Source organism: Oncorhynchus masou, chromosome 10 (genome assembly GCF_036934945.1).
Source record: "Oncorhynchus masou masou isolate Uvic2021 chromosome 10, UVic_Omas_1.1, whole genome shotgun sequence".
Taxonomy (NCBI): domain Eukaryota; kingdom Metazoa; phylum Chordata; class Actinopteri; order Salmoniformes; family Salmonidae; genus Oncorhynchus; species Oncorhynchus masou.
In genome coordinates this window covers 15,469,450-15,483,204 of record NC_088221.1, presented here as the reverse complement: position 1 = coordinate 15,483,204, position 13,755 = coordinate 15,469,450, and the positions used below count along the sequence as shown (strand labels likewise).

General features: G+C 43.1%; 1 protein-coding gene across 4 annotated transcripts in view; it reads left to right on the top strand.

Annotated features, from left to right (window-relative positions):
* The first annotated feature begins 1,021 nt into the window (after window positions 1-1,021).
* Window positions 1,022-13,755, top strand: part of LOC135547219 (electrogenic aspartate/glutamate antiporter SLC25A12, mitochondrial-like) — an 18,723-nt gene continuing 5,989 nt past the window's right edge. Inside the window, exons 1-11 of one of the 4 annotated variants that reach the window (XM_064976003.1) lie at window positions 1,022-1,177; window positions 1,728-1,781; window positions 3,923-4,065; window positions 6,226-6,341; window positions 7,046-7,185; window positions 8,713-8,859; window positions 8,964-9,102; window positions 9,785-9,878; window positions 10,421-10,505; window positions 11,707-11,791; window positions 12,945-13,103. In XM_064976003.1, the coding sequence (XP_064832075.1) occupies window positions 1,166-1,177; window positions 1,728-1,781; window positions 3,923-4,065; window positions 6,226-6,341; window positions 7,046-7,185; window positions 8,713-8,859; window positions 8,964-9,102; window positions 9,785-9,878; window positions 10,421-10,505; window positions 11,707-11,791; window positions 12,945-13,103 (1,174 nt within the window). In that variant the 5' untranslated portion in view covers window positions 1,022-1,165. Of the gene's footprint in view, window positions 1,178-1,235; window positions 1,363-1,399; window positions 1,608-1,727; window positions 1,782-3,922; window positions 4,066-6,225; window positions 6,342-7,045; window positions 7,186-8,712; window positions 8,860-8,963; window positions 9,103-9,784; window positions 9,879-10,420; window positions 10,506-11,706; window positions 11,792-12,944; window positions 13,104-13,755 lie in introns of those variants that run through there. The other 3 variants (XM_064976004.1, XM_064976005.1, XM_064976007.1) reach the window with 3 other exon arrangements.

Genomic DNA, 13,755 nt, shown 5'->3' with positions numbered 1-13,755 from the left:
TACAGTGATAGCTCGATAAAATAAATGGTCTCTCTGGGTGAGAGTGCAATGGCTGAACATTGAACTGTGGTAATGCTGTGCTATCATCCCTGGCATGGCAATTCTGTCCTCCAGAAGCACCAATGACTGACCCACACAGTCATGTTTAAGCCACTATTATTTTACCCCTACCTACTACTCTGACAGCACTAGATTATAACCCTTTCCTGCATAGGCTACAACGCCTTTTACTCTCTTGCTATGTGCTATGGTATAACAGTATGGAGGCAATACGTGCAGCTTGATCTCTAACCTATATGAAATATTTCTGTTGAAAGCAGAATTGTCTTTTCTAAAAGTCTGTCAAGAATTTGTGCAATATGTCTGTGTCTGTTTTTGTATTTTATTGCCATTTGGTGGGTTTGACTGTGTCCCTCTCTTTAACCTTCATACATGTTGTATCCTTGTGGTAACATAACGCTATTATACAAAGGTTCTGCACAAAGCAGATAATAAAGTATATTCTTATGCAATATGTTTTTAAAGCACTGTTTGGTTTTATGAGAAAGAAAATAATGAAACCAAAGAGAAAACAAGCCAGACAGTTGCATTTTCAATTTTATTTATTCATGACATTTCAGATTTCAAGTGCACAAAGTCCTTCATTTAAAAAAAATGTATCCCCTTAGTCCGTGAATACTGGATGGACATGAATAGTAATGCAACATTTGACCTTCAGTGCACCTCACTCGAGCTCACATTTCATTAAGATGATGAAAAATGTATAATCATTTTGGACAGCATGATTTGTAAATAGGTTTTTACACAGGATTCGCTTTACACTTTGCACAGCTAGCATAGCTTAGTCCTCTGATGATTTGTTTAAATTGAGCATGCATGCTATAAAATATCTGCAGGTACATATAGACCACACAGCAGTGCATCATGTCCTTATATGAGCCACGTGCGCAGGAATCGTGCTCGACTCTGCTGACAGCTGGCAACACTCCCATTGCACTGTACCTCTTCAACAGACAAACCACGACGCTTCAGTACGGGGCTACAGTATTGCCTAAAATACATTGTCATTAAGGTCTTCCTCAATATTGTCATGCTGTCATATCCCAATCATAGGCTACAGTAGCCAAGCGCCTGCACCGCTCGTCAACGTGACGTCACACTCAGCATGGCGGTCAAGGTGACTCCGTCAATATTTCTTATCAGAAATGAATATTACCTGTATTTAAACTGTTTAGTTCTATTGGATATGGACGCTATCTTACCGATGCGGACGCATATATTCTTTTTTTTTTTTTTAAAGGAACAGAATGGTCATCTTTCAGCATGTTGTTGTGTGCACGTCGGCCTTGGAGAGAGAATTGAGTAATGTTTACCTTGTTACAGTTTATTTTGTATTGATCTAATGGAAGTTATTCCGCTACTTTTATTGTATAGCACGTTTATGGTGGTGAAGGTCGAGTAGGCGGTTCAGTAATTATATTGGCAAAGGCGACTATGTTGCTGGTGGCAGGGCTGATATTCAAATGTAGACTACGAGTCCTGTAGCCTACTACTGCTTTTTCAAACATCGAAACTTCAAAGACAAGCAACCGATTGCTGTCACCGCAGTAATTATTTTATTCTATTGTAGCCTATTCAGTGTCGTTGCGTCCTATGGAATTCTCATACTGTCACTGTATTACCACAATCATCAAGGTTTGGATGTAATGACTCTAACTATGTTTTAGGTGGAAACAACCGCAAGAGGCGATTCCAATGAACTGAGGACTATATTTCTGAAGGTAAGACTGTCATTCAGAGGACCCAATATTTTTATGGCACTTAAATAGTCATTATTTATATTCTTGGATTCTTTAACTGCAGCTGTTCTTGGATGAATTAAAATAGCGTGTATCATATAATTTATTGTCTTTAATAATATAAGGTTACAACCTTGATTGTATGGCAAATCTAGAGTATGGAAAAGCTACAGTTGAAAAAGTTTTACATTATATTACTGCCATCATTTAACTCTCTCTACCTCTCTCTCACACACACACGCACACACACACACACACACACACACACACACACACACACACACACACACACACACACACACACACACACACACACACACACACACACACACACACACACAGAGAGAGAGATACACTGTGCTGCCTTTACTGTTCAATACTACAAGGAAAGGTCACACAAATACTTGGACTAATTCTGGATGCCCTTCACCAAGGAATTTCTCCTTGCCTAACTTATTTTAGGGTGTGACATATGCTTGGATCTTCAGATGTCTGGAAGATTCAAACATACGTTCTTGTGCTTTACAAAGCCACACATAATAACAAGCAGAAGGCTGTTAGGCCATTGTTTGGAGGGTAAACATGCTTCTTGCAAGACAGCACCAGGGAGGGACTCCTTATTTGACCTCGTACTATTTTAGGACCTCCTTCTTTCTTCATACAACACTGCACTGATTCATTCTGAAAGCACCCCAATTAATATTAGGCATAGCTTTTTTAATATGCACCTCTAATTAATATTAGGCATAGCTGTTTTAATACACACCTCTAGTTAGTAATACACATATCACAGTGAAATAGCTGGTTAATTAATGGATGAAAGGGGGCCATTTTGTCCAACCTGCCTAATCTGATCAAGAAGCACTTGAGGCTTACTGTGAAGGCAAATTGATAGCAAATTATGTAGTGAATAAATGGGTTAATAAATTGGTTGGAATTAATACTTTCACTTAAAACATTAACTCAAGAGTATGCAGTGAGATGTGGTCTCATGCATTCCTTGTAAAGGTCGCTTTCTCTCTCTTTCACTTTCTCACTCTTTCTTCCTTTCTTTTTCACTCTCGCTCCCTTTCACTACCCCCCCTCCCTCCCTCCCTCCCTCCCTCCCTGCTTGGCTGTATACCCAGAGCCTGGCCTTTATGCTGCCAGTTCATGCAGTGCTTGTGTTTCCTGAGCTATCTCTGTTCCAGCTTGTAACCCAAACCTGACTCTAAAACTGACCTTTCATTTTTTTTTTGAGGTCAGTTTTAGCACCACCAGTGCATGGGGTGCATGTTCTGCAGCAGCCGCAACGTAGCAGCAACAAAACAAATGCTGTTGCCTTTTTCTTTCCAAGCAGTATTCATGCATTCATTGCACATTATGTGTAAAGTTATACATGGATTTGATTATCACTGTCTGTGTCTTAATTTAGAAATATATATTTCAGATGACTTGGCAGTCCCTTGCAATGCCACAGCTGAAGCCCTAATGGCACACATATCATTATACGCTGCTCTAGTACTTATCTGTTACATTGTACTTACAACATCCCATATTGTGTATGAAATATAGTATACTGCATTGCACTTATCTCCATACATGATTGTGATACTTAACATGGTAGTGGTTTGTGAAGCTTTGTTGCCTTTGATGACTTGATACGCTCCATCTTGTGCAGTGTCGTTGTGGGTAAAAAAAATAAAAATAACGATTTCTATCTATGAAGGTAATAATACAGATTGATACTTTATTGAAGTGTTTTGATAGCAAGTAGCTGAAGTTCCCTTTATGTTTATTCACTGAACAACTCAAATACATTACTGGAACACAATGAATTGCAAGAAGTAGATTGTTTTGAACTAGGGTCTTTTTGCCTCGCATTGATGGAATGTCTAGAAGCACATAATATGAATCAAAGTATAAACATGGAGACAAAATCAAGATAGAAACAAAGACACGTTGCATCAGGCTGTCTGAACACATCATTATTGTCAGAAGTAAAGTTACTGTAAGTGTTGTCAGATACAGTATGTGTTGAGGGAACAGTGATACAACACAAAGATAAAGTGAGTATGAATTTTATATTGATTTTTCTGAGCATTTGCGTTTTACACTCATCTGGATCTTTTGTCTCCCTTCAGCATGCCAGTGTGGTTGAGGACGGGGAGCATTACATGTCCCCCAGGGACTTTGTGCAGAACTTCCTGGGTCTGCACAACCAGCCCGACCACAACCGCAAGACTGTGCAGCTGATCGCTGGAGTAGCCGACACCAGCAAGGATGGGTAAGTCGACTTCCACGACGTCTGAGGTCGATCATTTTCAGCATTAGTGACCCTGATATAGAATGGGTTGAGAGTTTCTACAAGACATCATACAGCGGAAATGGAATTGAGACTAACACTAGCATTTTTTTGATGACAGTTTCACTATCTACAAGAATCCAATGTCACCCTGCGATACACACTGTGGTTCAAAATGTCACATGTACAGATATAGGATCTTAATTTGATCACCCTGTTGCAGGAGAACTTTCCTGCAATTCAGGAAGTGTAAAACTTGTAGTGTAGTTGAGGTTTAAAAAGCCTTTTGAAGTTAATAACTTCCACTTTGAAATTTCAGACCTGATTTTCCCTCAAAAATGTATCCACAAAAATGTCCATGAATTATAATCCACTAGAGATGAAACGGTATGAAAATATCATATCACAATTATAGTGACCAAATGATCACGGTTATTTTTACAGCCAAGTTGACATCTGGCGAATTTTTACCACTTTTTCTTTTTCTCCCCAATTTCATTGTATCCAATTGTTTTTAGTAGCTACTATCTTGTCTCATCACTACAACTCCCGTATGGGCTCGGGAGAGACGAAGGTTGAAAGTCATGTGTCCTTCAATACACAACCCAACCAAGCCGCACTGCTTCTTAACACAGCGCGCATCCAACCCGGAAACTAGCCGCACCAATGTGTCGGAGGAAACACCGTGCACCTGGCAACCTTGGTTAGCGTGCACTGCGCCCGGCCCGCCACAGGAGTCCTCCCTAACCCGGACGACGCTAGGCCAATTGTGAGTCGCCCCACGGACCTCCCGGTCGCGGCCGGTTACGACAGAGCGCGAACCCAGAGTCTCTGATGGCACAGCAGCGCCCTTGACCACTGCGCCACCCGGGAGGCTTCTACCGGATTTTAAATGAACAAAATATGTAGGTTGGGTAACTAAACTACATAACGTGTTATTGTGTGCAATGGGTGAATAGTCTGCAGACACACGACGCATACAGCAGCAGAACAACGTGTAGTGTTTTTACAAGAGTAGGTAACACTGAAAGCTTCAGTTTACGTTATTGACAAGCTATTAGCAAGTTAGACAGACTAACCATGACATTTTTCCCCATTCCGAAGTCCCCACATCATGTATTGAGCTAAAAGTTAACTAGCCTTGCATTCGCTATAAAGTAGTGGGTGGTCGTCACGAAGATGACTCAAGAGATTTGAAGTGCTGCCCCCTTTCGCAGCAATTTATTTTTGCATGTTCTGCAGACCGGGTGACCATCTTCGATTAAGTTTCCCTCAGCACTCTTGTAAAACCCACGATATGACCACACTTCAGATTTGGTCCTTTTCGAAAGCTGACAAATCTCCCGAGCGCTGTCACTGCCTTCCGCCATGTTTTCACACAAAACAAGACCCACGTTGCGCCTGCGTCAGACTGTTGCTAACTTTGGTTGATGCTGGACAATATTTACCGTGCGCTTTTCAAACCCGTGGTAACCAAACACGGTTTTAATGATAATTCAAATTTGAAACGGTAATACTAATCATTGTGAATTTCACTGTGGTTTTTCCGTAAAACCGGTGACCATTTCATCCCTATAATCCACATAATAGTTCAAATTTCCTGTTACTGCAGGATTATCCTGCTGTAGCAAACTGGCTCAAATGATGATCCTACATCTGTATTGGCATAGACAAGGCCTGGTGAAGAGAAGTCAGTCATAAGGAGAAAGTGGTTAATGACTCATCACAAGGTTGTTCACATGGCCTGAATAACTTGTTTAGCACCCCTGTTTGTTTTATTGAATATCCACCTGATAAGATAAGCAGACATATTATTTGCATAATGTCAAAGACTGGAAATAGCATCTCGTTTAAATACCACTAAACAGCAAGTTCCTATCTACACCATAGACTGTAGAGCATGTAAGAATCACGGGTGAAATACATTGTTATACAGCACTTGAACTTTTCTTGAAAAGAAAATGCTCCAAAATCTAAAAGTGGTTGTTTTATCGACTGTTACTTTTGCTCTCTTATATGTAAATGATACAGGTAGGCTGCAGTTATTTGTGTGCTCAAATTAAGGGTTCCCGATGTACCTTTGGATTTGCAGAGAAATGTATATTTTTTTGAGATAGGACTCTTTCTTTCTTGTCCAAACAGACTGATCTCTTTCCAGGAGTTTCTGGCCTTTGAATCGGTTCTGTGTGTCCCGGATGCCCTTTTCATAGTTGCCTTTCAGTTGTTTGACAAGACTGGCACAGGGGACATCTCATTTGGTAGGTACACGGGGTTGTCCGGTGACCTGGTGTGTGGGGATGTCCGTCCTGTTGCATCCCGTCTGTTTCATGTCATAACTAATGGGCACACTTTCCCATTGTGCAAGACCCATTTCTATGCAAGTAGTGGATCACATAAGAGTCATATATCTCATGTATAACTTAGGACCTTGTGCAAAAAAAAAGTTGCTGTTTAGCTGTTTTCAGTGTAGAAAATAAATCTAGGTCTCTCGTGTGTGCGTAGTGTGTATTCAGTTCGTTGCGCTAATGTGTCTCGCTATACTGGGCTTCTGGAGACTGCAGCTTCTATTCTAGGGGTGTCTTCTAAGAGAAGAATAGTGTCAGCTCTGAGCGAGCTGTGGGTAATAGCGCCTCATAATAAGTTGCATTTTACAGGGGGAGAAATCAATCCAGCGTGTCACAAAAACAGGGACAAAAGACTGGTTACAATGCTCATTGTGCAGCACGGGCCCCCATGAAGGCGATAGAAAATGAAGGCAGTGCTCAGAAACAGTGTCCTAGATATGCTTAGAACTCACACAATATGAAGGTGATGGGATTGTCAGCAAGGCCATATTCCCCCCTCTGTGCATATCGATTGGATTTGTGGGTTCCCAGAAATGAGATGAGGACATAACACTGTATTTCTGTTGTTGTTTTTCGTTCAACCTCTTGATGTTACTCATCAGTCTTTCATTTGGCAGCCAATGTGCGGGACATCTTCAGCCAGACCACAGTGCACCACCACATCCCCTTCAACTGGGACTGTGAGTTCATCAGGCTCCACTTTGGCAGTGACAGAAAGAAGAATCTCAGCTACTTGGAGTTCACCCAGTTTCTGCAGGTACAGTATAGGCATGGACATTACCAGCCACCATATGAACTGTACAAATACATGTTTTTTGTTGTTGTTGATAACATACATGTTGGAGACAATTCTTCTATCACGGTTTAGGTAGAAACACACCATTATGTAACGTATTGAAGTTGTAACAAGTATATGTAATCCTCAAAACAGGGTGGGGTATGTATGTGAGTATTATATGAGCCATAAAACCAGTAGTATGGCTGTGGACGTAGCTGGTTTGGAGGGAAGGTGTTTGTGGGCTCAGATGAAGCTGGGTGGTCTGGGAGTTGGAATGACTTGGCTGTGGTTCCACTACTCTACTGTGTGTAAAGCCTCATAGCAGTTTGCGGTGGATCATGGTTGACTAAGGGTTCCCACCAACCAATCAAGGACTATTGGTTTGGAACCCTTTTCCTTCGAACCAACATTTGGTTTAGCTGTTATTTCGCTGCTAATGTTTTGCAACGTTTGTTTCCAGGTTACACATTCTTGAATGTGATTCAGCTCAATCTAACGGAGTCATAAACAAAACAACATTTTTCTTTAAACAGAATATGTCCTGCCATCTTGTGGAGGTTACATTGTTCCAGTCTAACTGCAATAAAACAAAAAGTAACTGTTTGTATACATGGGAAATAAACGGTGCCTGCAATGTGGGTCTTATGTGCTACAGTATCCATCTGTAGTGCAGCGTCTTAGTACTGTACAGACGTAGGATCTTAATGTGATCACTCTGTTGTTGCTGAGAATTTTCCTGCACGGCAGGAAATGCAAACCTGTAGTATACTTGAGGTTTAAAACTGCTTTCTAAAGTTTGTAATTTCCACTTTAAAGTGTCAGACTTGATTTACCCTCACGAAAAGTGTATCAGCGCCTACAAAAAAATGTCGATTTAGTATAATCCACATAATAATTCATATTTCCTGTTGCTGCAGGACTATTTTCCTGCGATAGCAAACTGTCTTGAATTAAGATCCTACATCTGTACCTGCATTTGGTTATTAAAGTAATCCCCAACTCTTACAAGATATGGAGTAAAAGTGTATAGTATAGAAAAAAAGTTAACATTATGCACTGTATTCAGTTATGGCACAATTAGTTATGTATATAGATGAGAGGTATCCGCTACTAGTATGTGATCAGCTTTGACAGCAGTACTGACCCTGGGGCAGTGGCCCCCCTGCTTCCCCTCTGATTGCATAGCTGTCCTATTGAATCATCCCCGTGCTCCTCCTGACACACCTGCCTGCTCTCCTGCACAGGCCTGGGATCAGACTTCGGGGGGGGGGACATGGTTTTTATTAGACTCCTGAGAGACAGCGATGATTACAAGAGCCAGGGTCTAACACTGTCACATCTAATGCTTCCACATGCTCCAAAAACAGCATCCGATATCATCCAACATAATGTCTTGTTTTTTTTCCCAATGTTCCATTTCATCCCAGGTAATCTGATGTGTCTATGTCACAGGAGCCTGCTCTTTGGATATTTTGTTCAAACGTACACCCTTTCCTCTCATTGTAGGAGCTGCAGTTGGAGCATGCCCGCCAGGCCTTCGCCCAGAAGGATAAGAGCAAGAGCGGTACCATCTCTGCCATGGACTTCAGCGACATCATGGCCACCATCCGCCACCATATGCTCACCCCGTTTGTGGAGGAGAACCTGGTCTCAGTGAGTTAGAGACCGCTGTGGTCTCCCAGTTTCAACCTGAGATAATTGTATGGGCAAAGCATGCATGAGGAGACCTCACAGTGTCTGTTCCTCTTTCGCCATAGGCGGCTGGAGGCAGCACTTCCCACATGGTGAGCTTCTCCTACTTCAATGCCTTCAACGCCCTCCTTAACAACATGGAGCTGATCCGCAAGATCTACAGCACACTAGCTGGCACATACAAGGATACCCTCGTCACCAAAGGTACACATGTAGGATCTAAATCTGAGCAAGTTTGCTACGGCAGGAAATAATCCTGCATCAACAGGAAATGCGAATAATTGTGTGGCTTGTAATTCATGGACATTTTTATAGGGGTTGGTAAATTGAAAGAAAAATAAGTCTTACATTTGTAAGTGGAAATGTCAAACTTCAGAAGCCTTTTTAAACCTCAAAAACACTACAAGTTTTAAGTGTTCTGCTTTGCAGGGAAGTTCCCCTGCGACAGGTTGATCGAATTAAGATTCTACGTCTGTAGCCTACTCCTGCTCATGCCTAATTTGAGGAAATGTGATTTCTGACATGAACTGAGGCTGTGCAGTACCATCATGGGTGTTTCACCTCTCTTGACAGAATGGTGTCGGGAAACACAAGATCATTTTCCCCTTAGCTCTTAAGTAAATAAGGTAAATGAACACTGTAATATGATGTGTTATGAGTTTAGTCTGTTCCCTTAGATCTGTGGTGTTGATAGTTGACCCTGTTCTGACAGTTATCTATGTTATATTTTCCCTTTCACCTTTGTCGTGTACTGCTGATGTGGCTGGATACCCTTGCAGCAGGTCTACCCACCCACTGTATCTCTACATCCCAGGTCTTAATAAGTGACCCCTTGCCTGGTTTCTCTTACATAACATGCCTTCCTCTGTTCCATATTGTTCCACAGAAGAGTTTGTTAGTGCTGCCAACAAGTTTGGTCAGATCAATCCAATGGAGATTGACATCTTGTACCAGCTCTCTGGCCTCCACGCTCATTCTGGGTAAGGCTCAAACTCTCTCCAGTCTCAGTTGCACATCACAGCCGCTTGGTACTTTTTACTCACACGCATACAACATGGCCTTTGCGCTGCCAAATATTGAATTACTGTCCTCCACATGAATTCAATATATTTATCACATTTATTTTTAAATAGCTTTTTCTTCTGATGAATCTGTGAATGGAAAAAAAAAGTTGATCTATATTTATTGGAAGTTATTGCCATTCAGTTTAACAACTGTGGCTCCACCAGTTGATTTACAAGAGAAACGTAAGCATGGATACAGACTTTACGATGCGTTGGGCCAGTGGGGAATATCTGTGTATCGCTGGCATTAAGACAGCTTTATTTACTGCTTGAGTTGTGGGCATATATCCAGCTTTGTTTGTCTGTTGTGTATACAAACGCATATTAAAGCTGCAATAACCTCAAGTTATGAGGCCGTAAAATGTCTGTGGAAAATCTTGCATCATCGCCTCCGGGTGAGGGACGCTGTGTTTGGTTTTCCTGGCGTAACGTTGTGATTCTCCCCTGCTGTTCTGAAGAAAGCTCAACTTGGCCGACATCGAGAGGATAGCACCATTGGAGGAGGGCGCACTCCCATACCACCTGGCTGAGATCCAAAGACAGGTACGCTGCCCGACTGACTGTCCACACGGAGTTTACTTGCTTCCTTTTATCTACTGCATACCTTCTCTTCCCACTTCTCATTAGAGAGCAACGAAAGGGAGTGTTTGATGATGGAATTAGCCGAGTGCTGATGTCTTCTCTTTCTTTGTGAATGTGCATTACGGACACCTAGGATAAAAGTCCCCCCCCCCCCCTCCCTCTCAATTATGGGTACAAAAGAGGAATGGATTGTTGCAATGTTCCCTTTTTCTAAAAGCCTGTCCCATTTTATTCCGTGTGGACATGTACATCAGACGCTATCAAGTATCTGGGAAGCTTTTATCAGGATGTCTTTCCAGGGGTCTGCTGGTCTATGAAGCCTCTGGCTAAGTCGGTTAAGAGTAGGAGGCTAGGAGCACAGTGGGAGATGTGGCTCCTGGAGGCGGGAAAAGGTCCTGTCTTTCAGGACGACACAGTTCTGTAAATCTGACTGTGGTCAGGCCTTTGGTCCACTCACGCTCCGGGACTTCTGCTCAGAGGTCTGGAATGTGGGTTTCTTTTTTTTGGGGGGGGGGAGACAAGAACACGTTGGCGTTCTCAGGTCTTGGCCCTTTGTGGAAGTAGGGTAGTTGCTTAAACCCTTTGATCAAAGCCTCGGTCTCATTTAGCATGCGGCCTTCAGTGAAAGCAGCTGGGGAGGTGGATGGTCCTGATCTGGGAGATGTTGCTCACTGCCTCCAACTGTTACTTAAAACGGTGTAATAATGAATGTAGATACGTATCTTTACACGGGAAGGGCTTGCGAGATTAACCCGTTACACGGCACCACAGAGAAAATAACGGGGCTCCACTTTCAACATCGAGGACAAAACCAGAGGTCAGGCAGATAACGCAAACTCATGCTTAGTTGGGGGGGAAAAAATCAGCTGAGCATGAAGCCTCCAACCTCTCACTAGCTTCACCGTAATCAATGGCTAGTTCTGGAAAGTTCTCCTACACAGCCATTTACTGTATCCGTAGCCAGAGTGTCTATGCAGTGACATACAATACTGGCTTATGAATAAGACTTATACCACGACGAGATGTCTACATTCCATAGCTTCCCTCCTCTGTTGAGTGGTCCATAACATGTCTCTTTCCACAATGTATCTGGTTCACTACAGTTTAATAGGAGTCGATTCATTCCTGGTGTCCTGATCCCCCGTCTTTTCTCCCTCCACAGCAAGCTCACGGGGATCCACATCGGTCTGTCTTGCTCCAGGCTGCAGAGTCTGCTTACAGGTTCGGTCTGGGCGCACTCGCTGGAGGTGAGTGACATGTCTGCGGAAGAGCCCCCGGCCCACTGAGGGGTAACCCAAGCTGGTCAGACTGGCGCACTGAGTCCCTGGGGCCGGGTCAGCCCATTGTGCTGCAGGGAGAGGTGCTCTGATCTGAGGCTCCCGCATTGTGCTGCTGTGCCACTGGCGGCTCCAGGCTGTCGTTGGAGCCGGAGCTTTGGAATGACACAAATCTTCCGGAACCGCTCTGGAATCTCCGTCTAATTACACTGGGAGGAACTGATACAAGGAACCTCTGACATGACAGCCATTGAGATAGAGAGAGAGTGAGATAGAGAGAGAGAGAGAGAGAGTGTGTGTGTGCAACCAACATGCAACTTCCTAAGACTCTATGTCTGTGTGGGCTGTGGGTCTCTGAACCAGCAACCGAGGAAGGTGATCAGCTCTGAATGATCAATGGGCAGTTGAGGGAAAATGGTGCATCTCCATGGCGATGATGAGACCTTTCTCAACCTCTCCTGCTGACGAAAGGTGTCAGCTCTCTGCATGCTTGAGAGCCCGAGTCATTACAAGGCCTTTGATGTCAGAGACAAGACATGACAAGCCGCTGTGGCTAAGAGCTGCATTTAGGGCAACCTGCTGCATGGCTTCCTCCTCAGACAGTAGACACAATTTACACAACGGCTCTCCCACAGACTCCATAGTCAATACTCTGTCTGGGCCTAATGACTGTTTTTCTTGTTTATATGCCCACAGCAAAACAATAAAACACCAATCTTTAGCCATACTATACTAACCAATCTTTTGTACCTAAAAACTGTCTGCTAAATAGTTAAAATAATGATACAGATATTTGCTGTGAATATATGAACATCATAGAACATTATCACCAAGAAGAGTATGTTGGTGTGAATACAGTATGTTAATGGTGTGAATACAGTATGTTGATGGTGTGAATACAGTATGTTAAGTGTGAATACAGTATGTTGATGGTGTGAATATAGTATGTTAATGGTGTGAATACAGTATGTTGATGGTGTGAATATAGTATGTTGATGGTGTGAATACAGTATGTTAATAGTGTGACTACAGTATGTTGATGGTGTGAATACAGTATGTTGATGGTGTGAATACAGTATGTTGATGGTGTGTATACAGTTTGTTGATGGTGTGTGATTCGCAGCCACGGGTGCGACGGCTGTGTACCCCATTGACCTGGTGAAGACCCGTATGCAGAACCAGCGCTCCACCAGCTCCTTCGTAGGAGAGCTCATGTACAAGAACAGCTTCGACTGTGCCAAGAAAGTGCTCCGATATGAGGGATTCTTTGGATTCTACAGAGGTATAAACTGAAGCCTGGTGAATGTGTTTCTATGATGTAATTCTAGATATAGTCATCGGGTCCTCCAAAACAAGTTATGTTGGTTCTGCCAGTATCATCATCATCCGCATGGTTTGCATAACAGCAGAAACATTTGCCTTCGTGTTCTAAATTCACCAATTCCAAAGAGGGCCACATTGTCATTACCTAACTAGCTGAAAGCGTCCCAGAGGAAAAACCAACAAGAATTCATGTAGTACTGTCAGATCCATGTTTTCCAGTGTAGTGATAACGGTGCTGAAGGTTTGTGAAATGTAACACTCCCACGGTGAGAGGGCTCTCAGACGAAGGAAGTCAAGACTGCCATCTACTGCTGCCTCCGCCACTGCAGCTCTTTGTTCGTCCTCGCTGCTCTGTCCTCCTTCCTCCCTCTTTATCTTTCCACACTGATGAGAGGAGGATTGACCGAGAGGCAGACACGCTTGACGGTATTCTGGCTGCGTACCATGAGCAGTCACTCACTAGCTCCTTCAGAAGTTTTATCTGGCTCACTGAAGGACGGACACTGAAGGACGGACGGTGAAACAGTATGGTGGTTATCAAGTGCTATAGCACTGCCACCCCCCCCCCACCACCACCACCACCAACACAGCTCTCTCTGTTCCACACCACA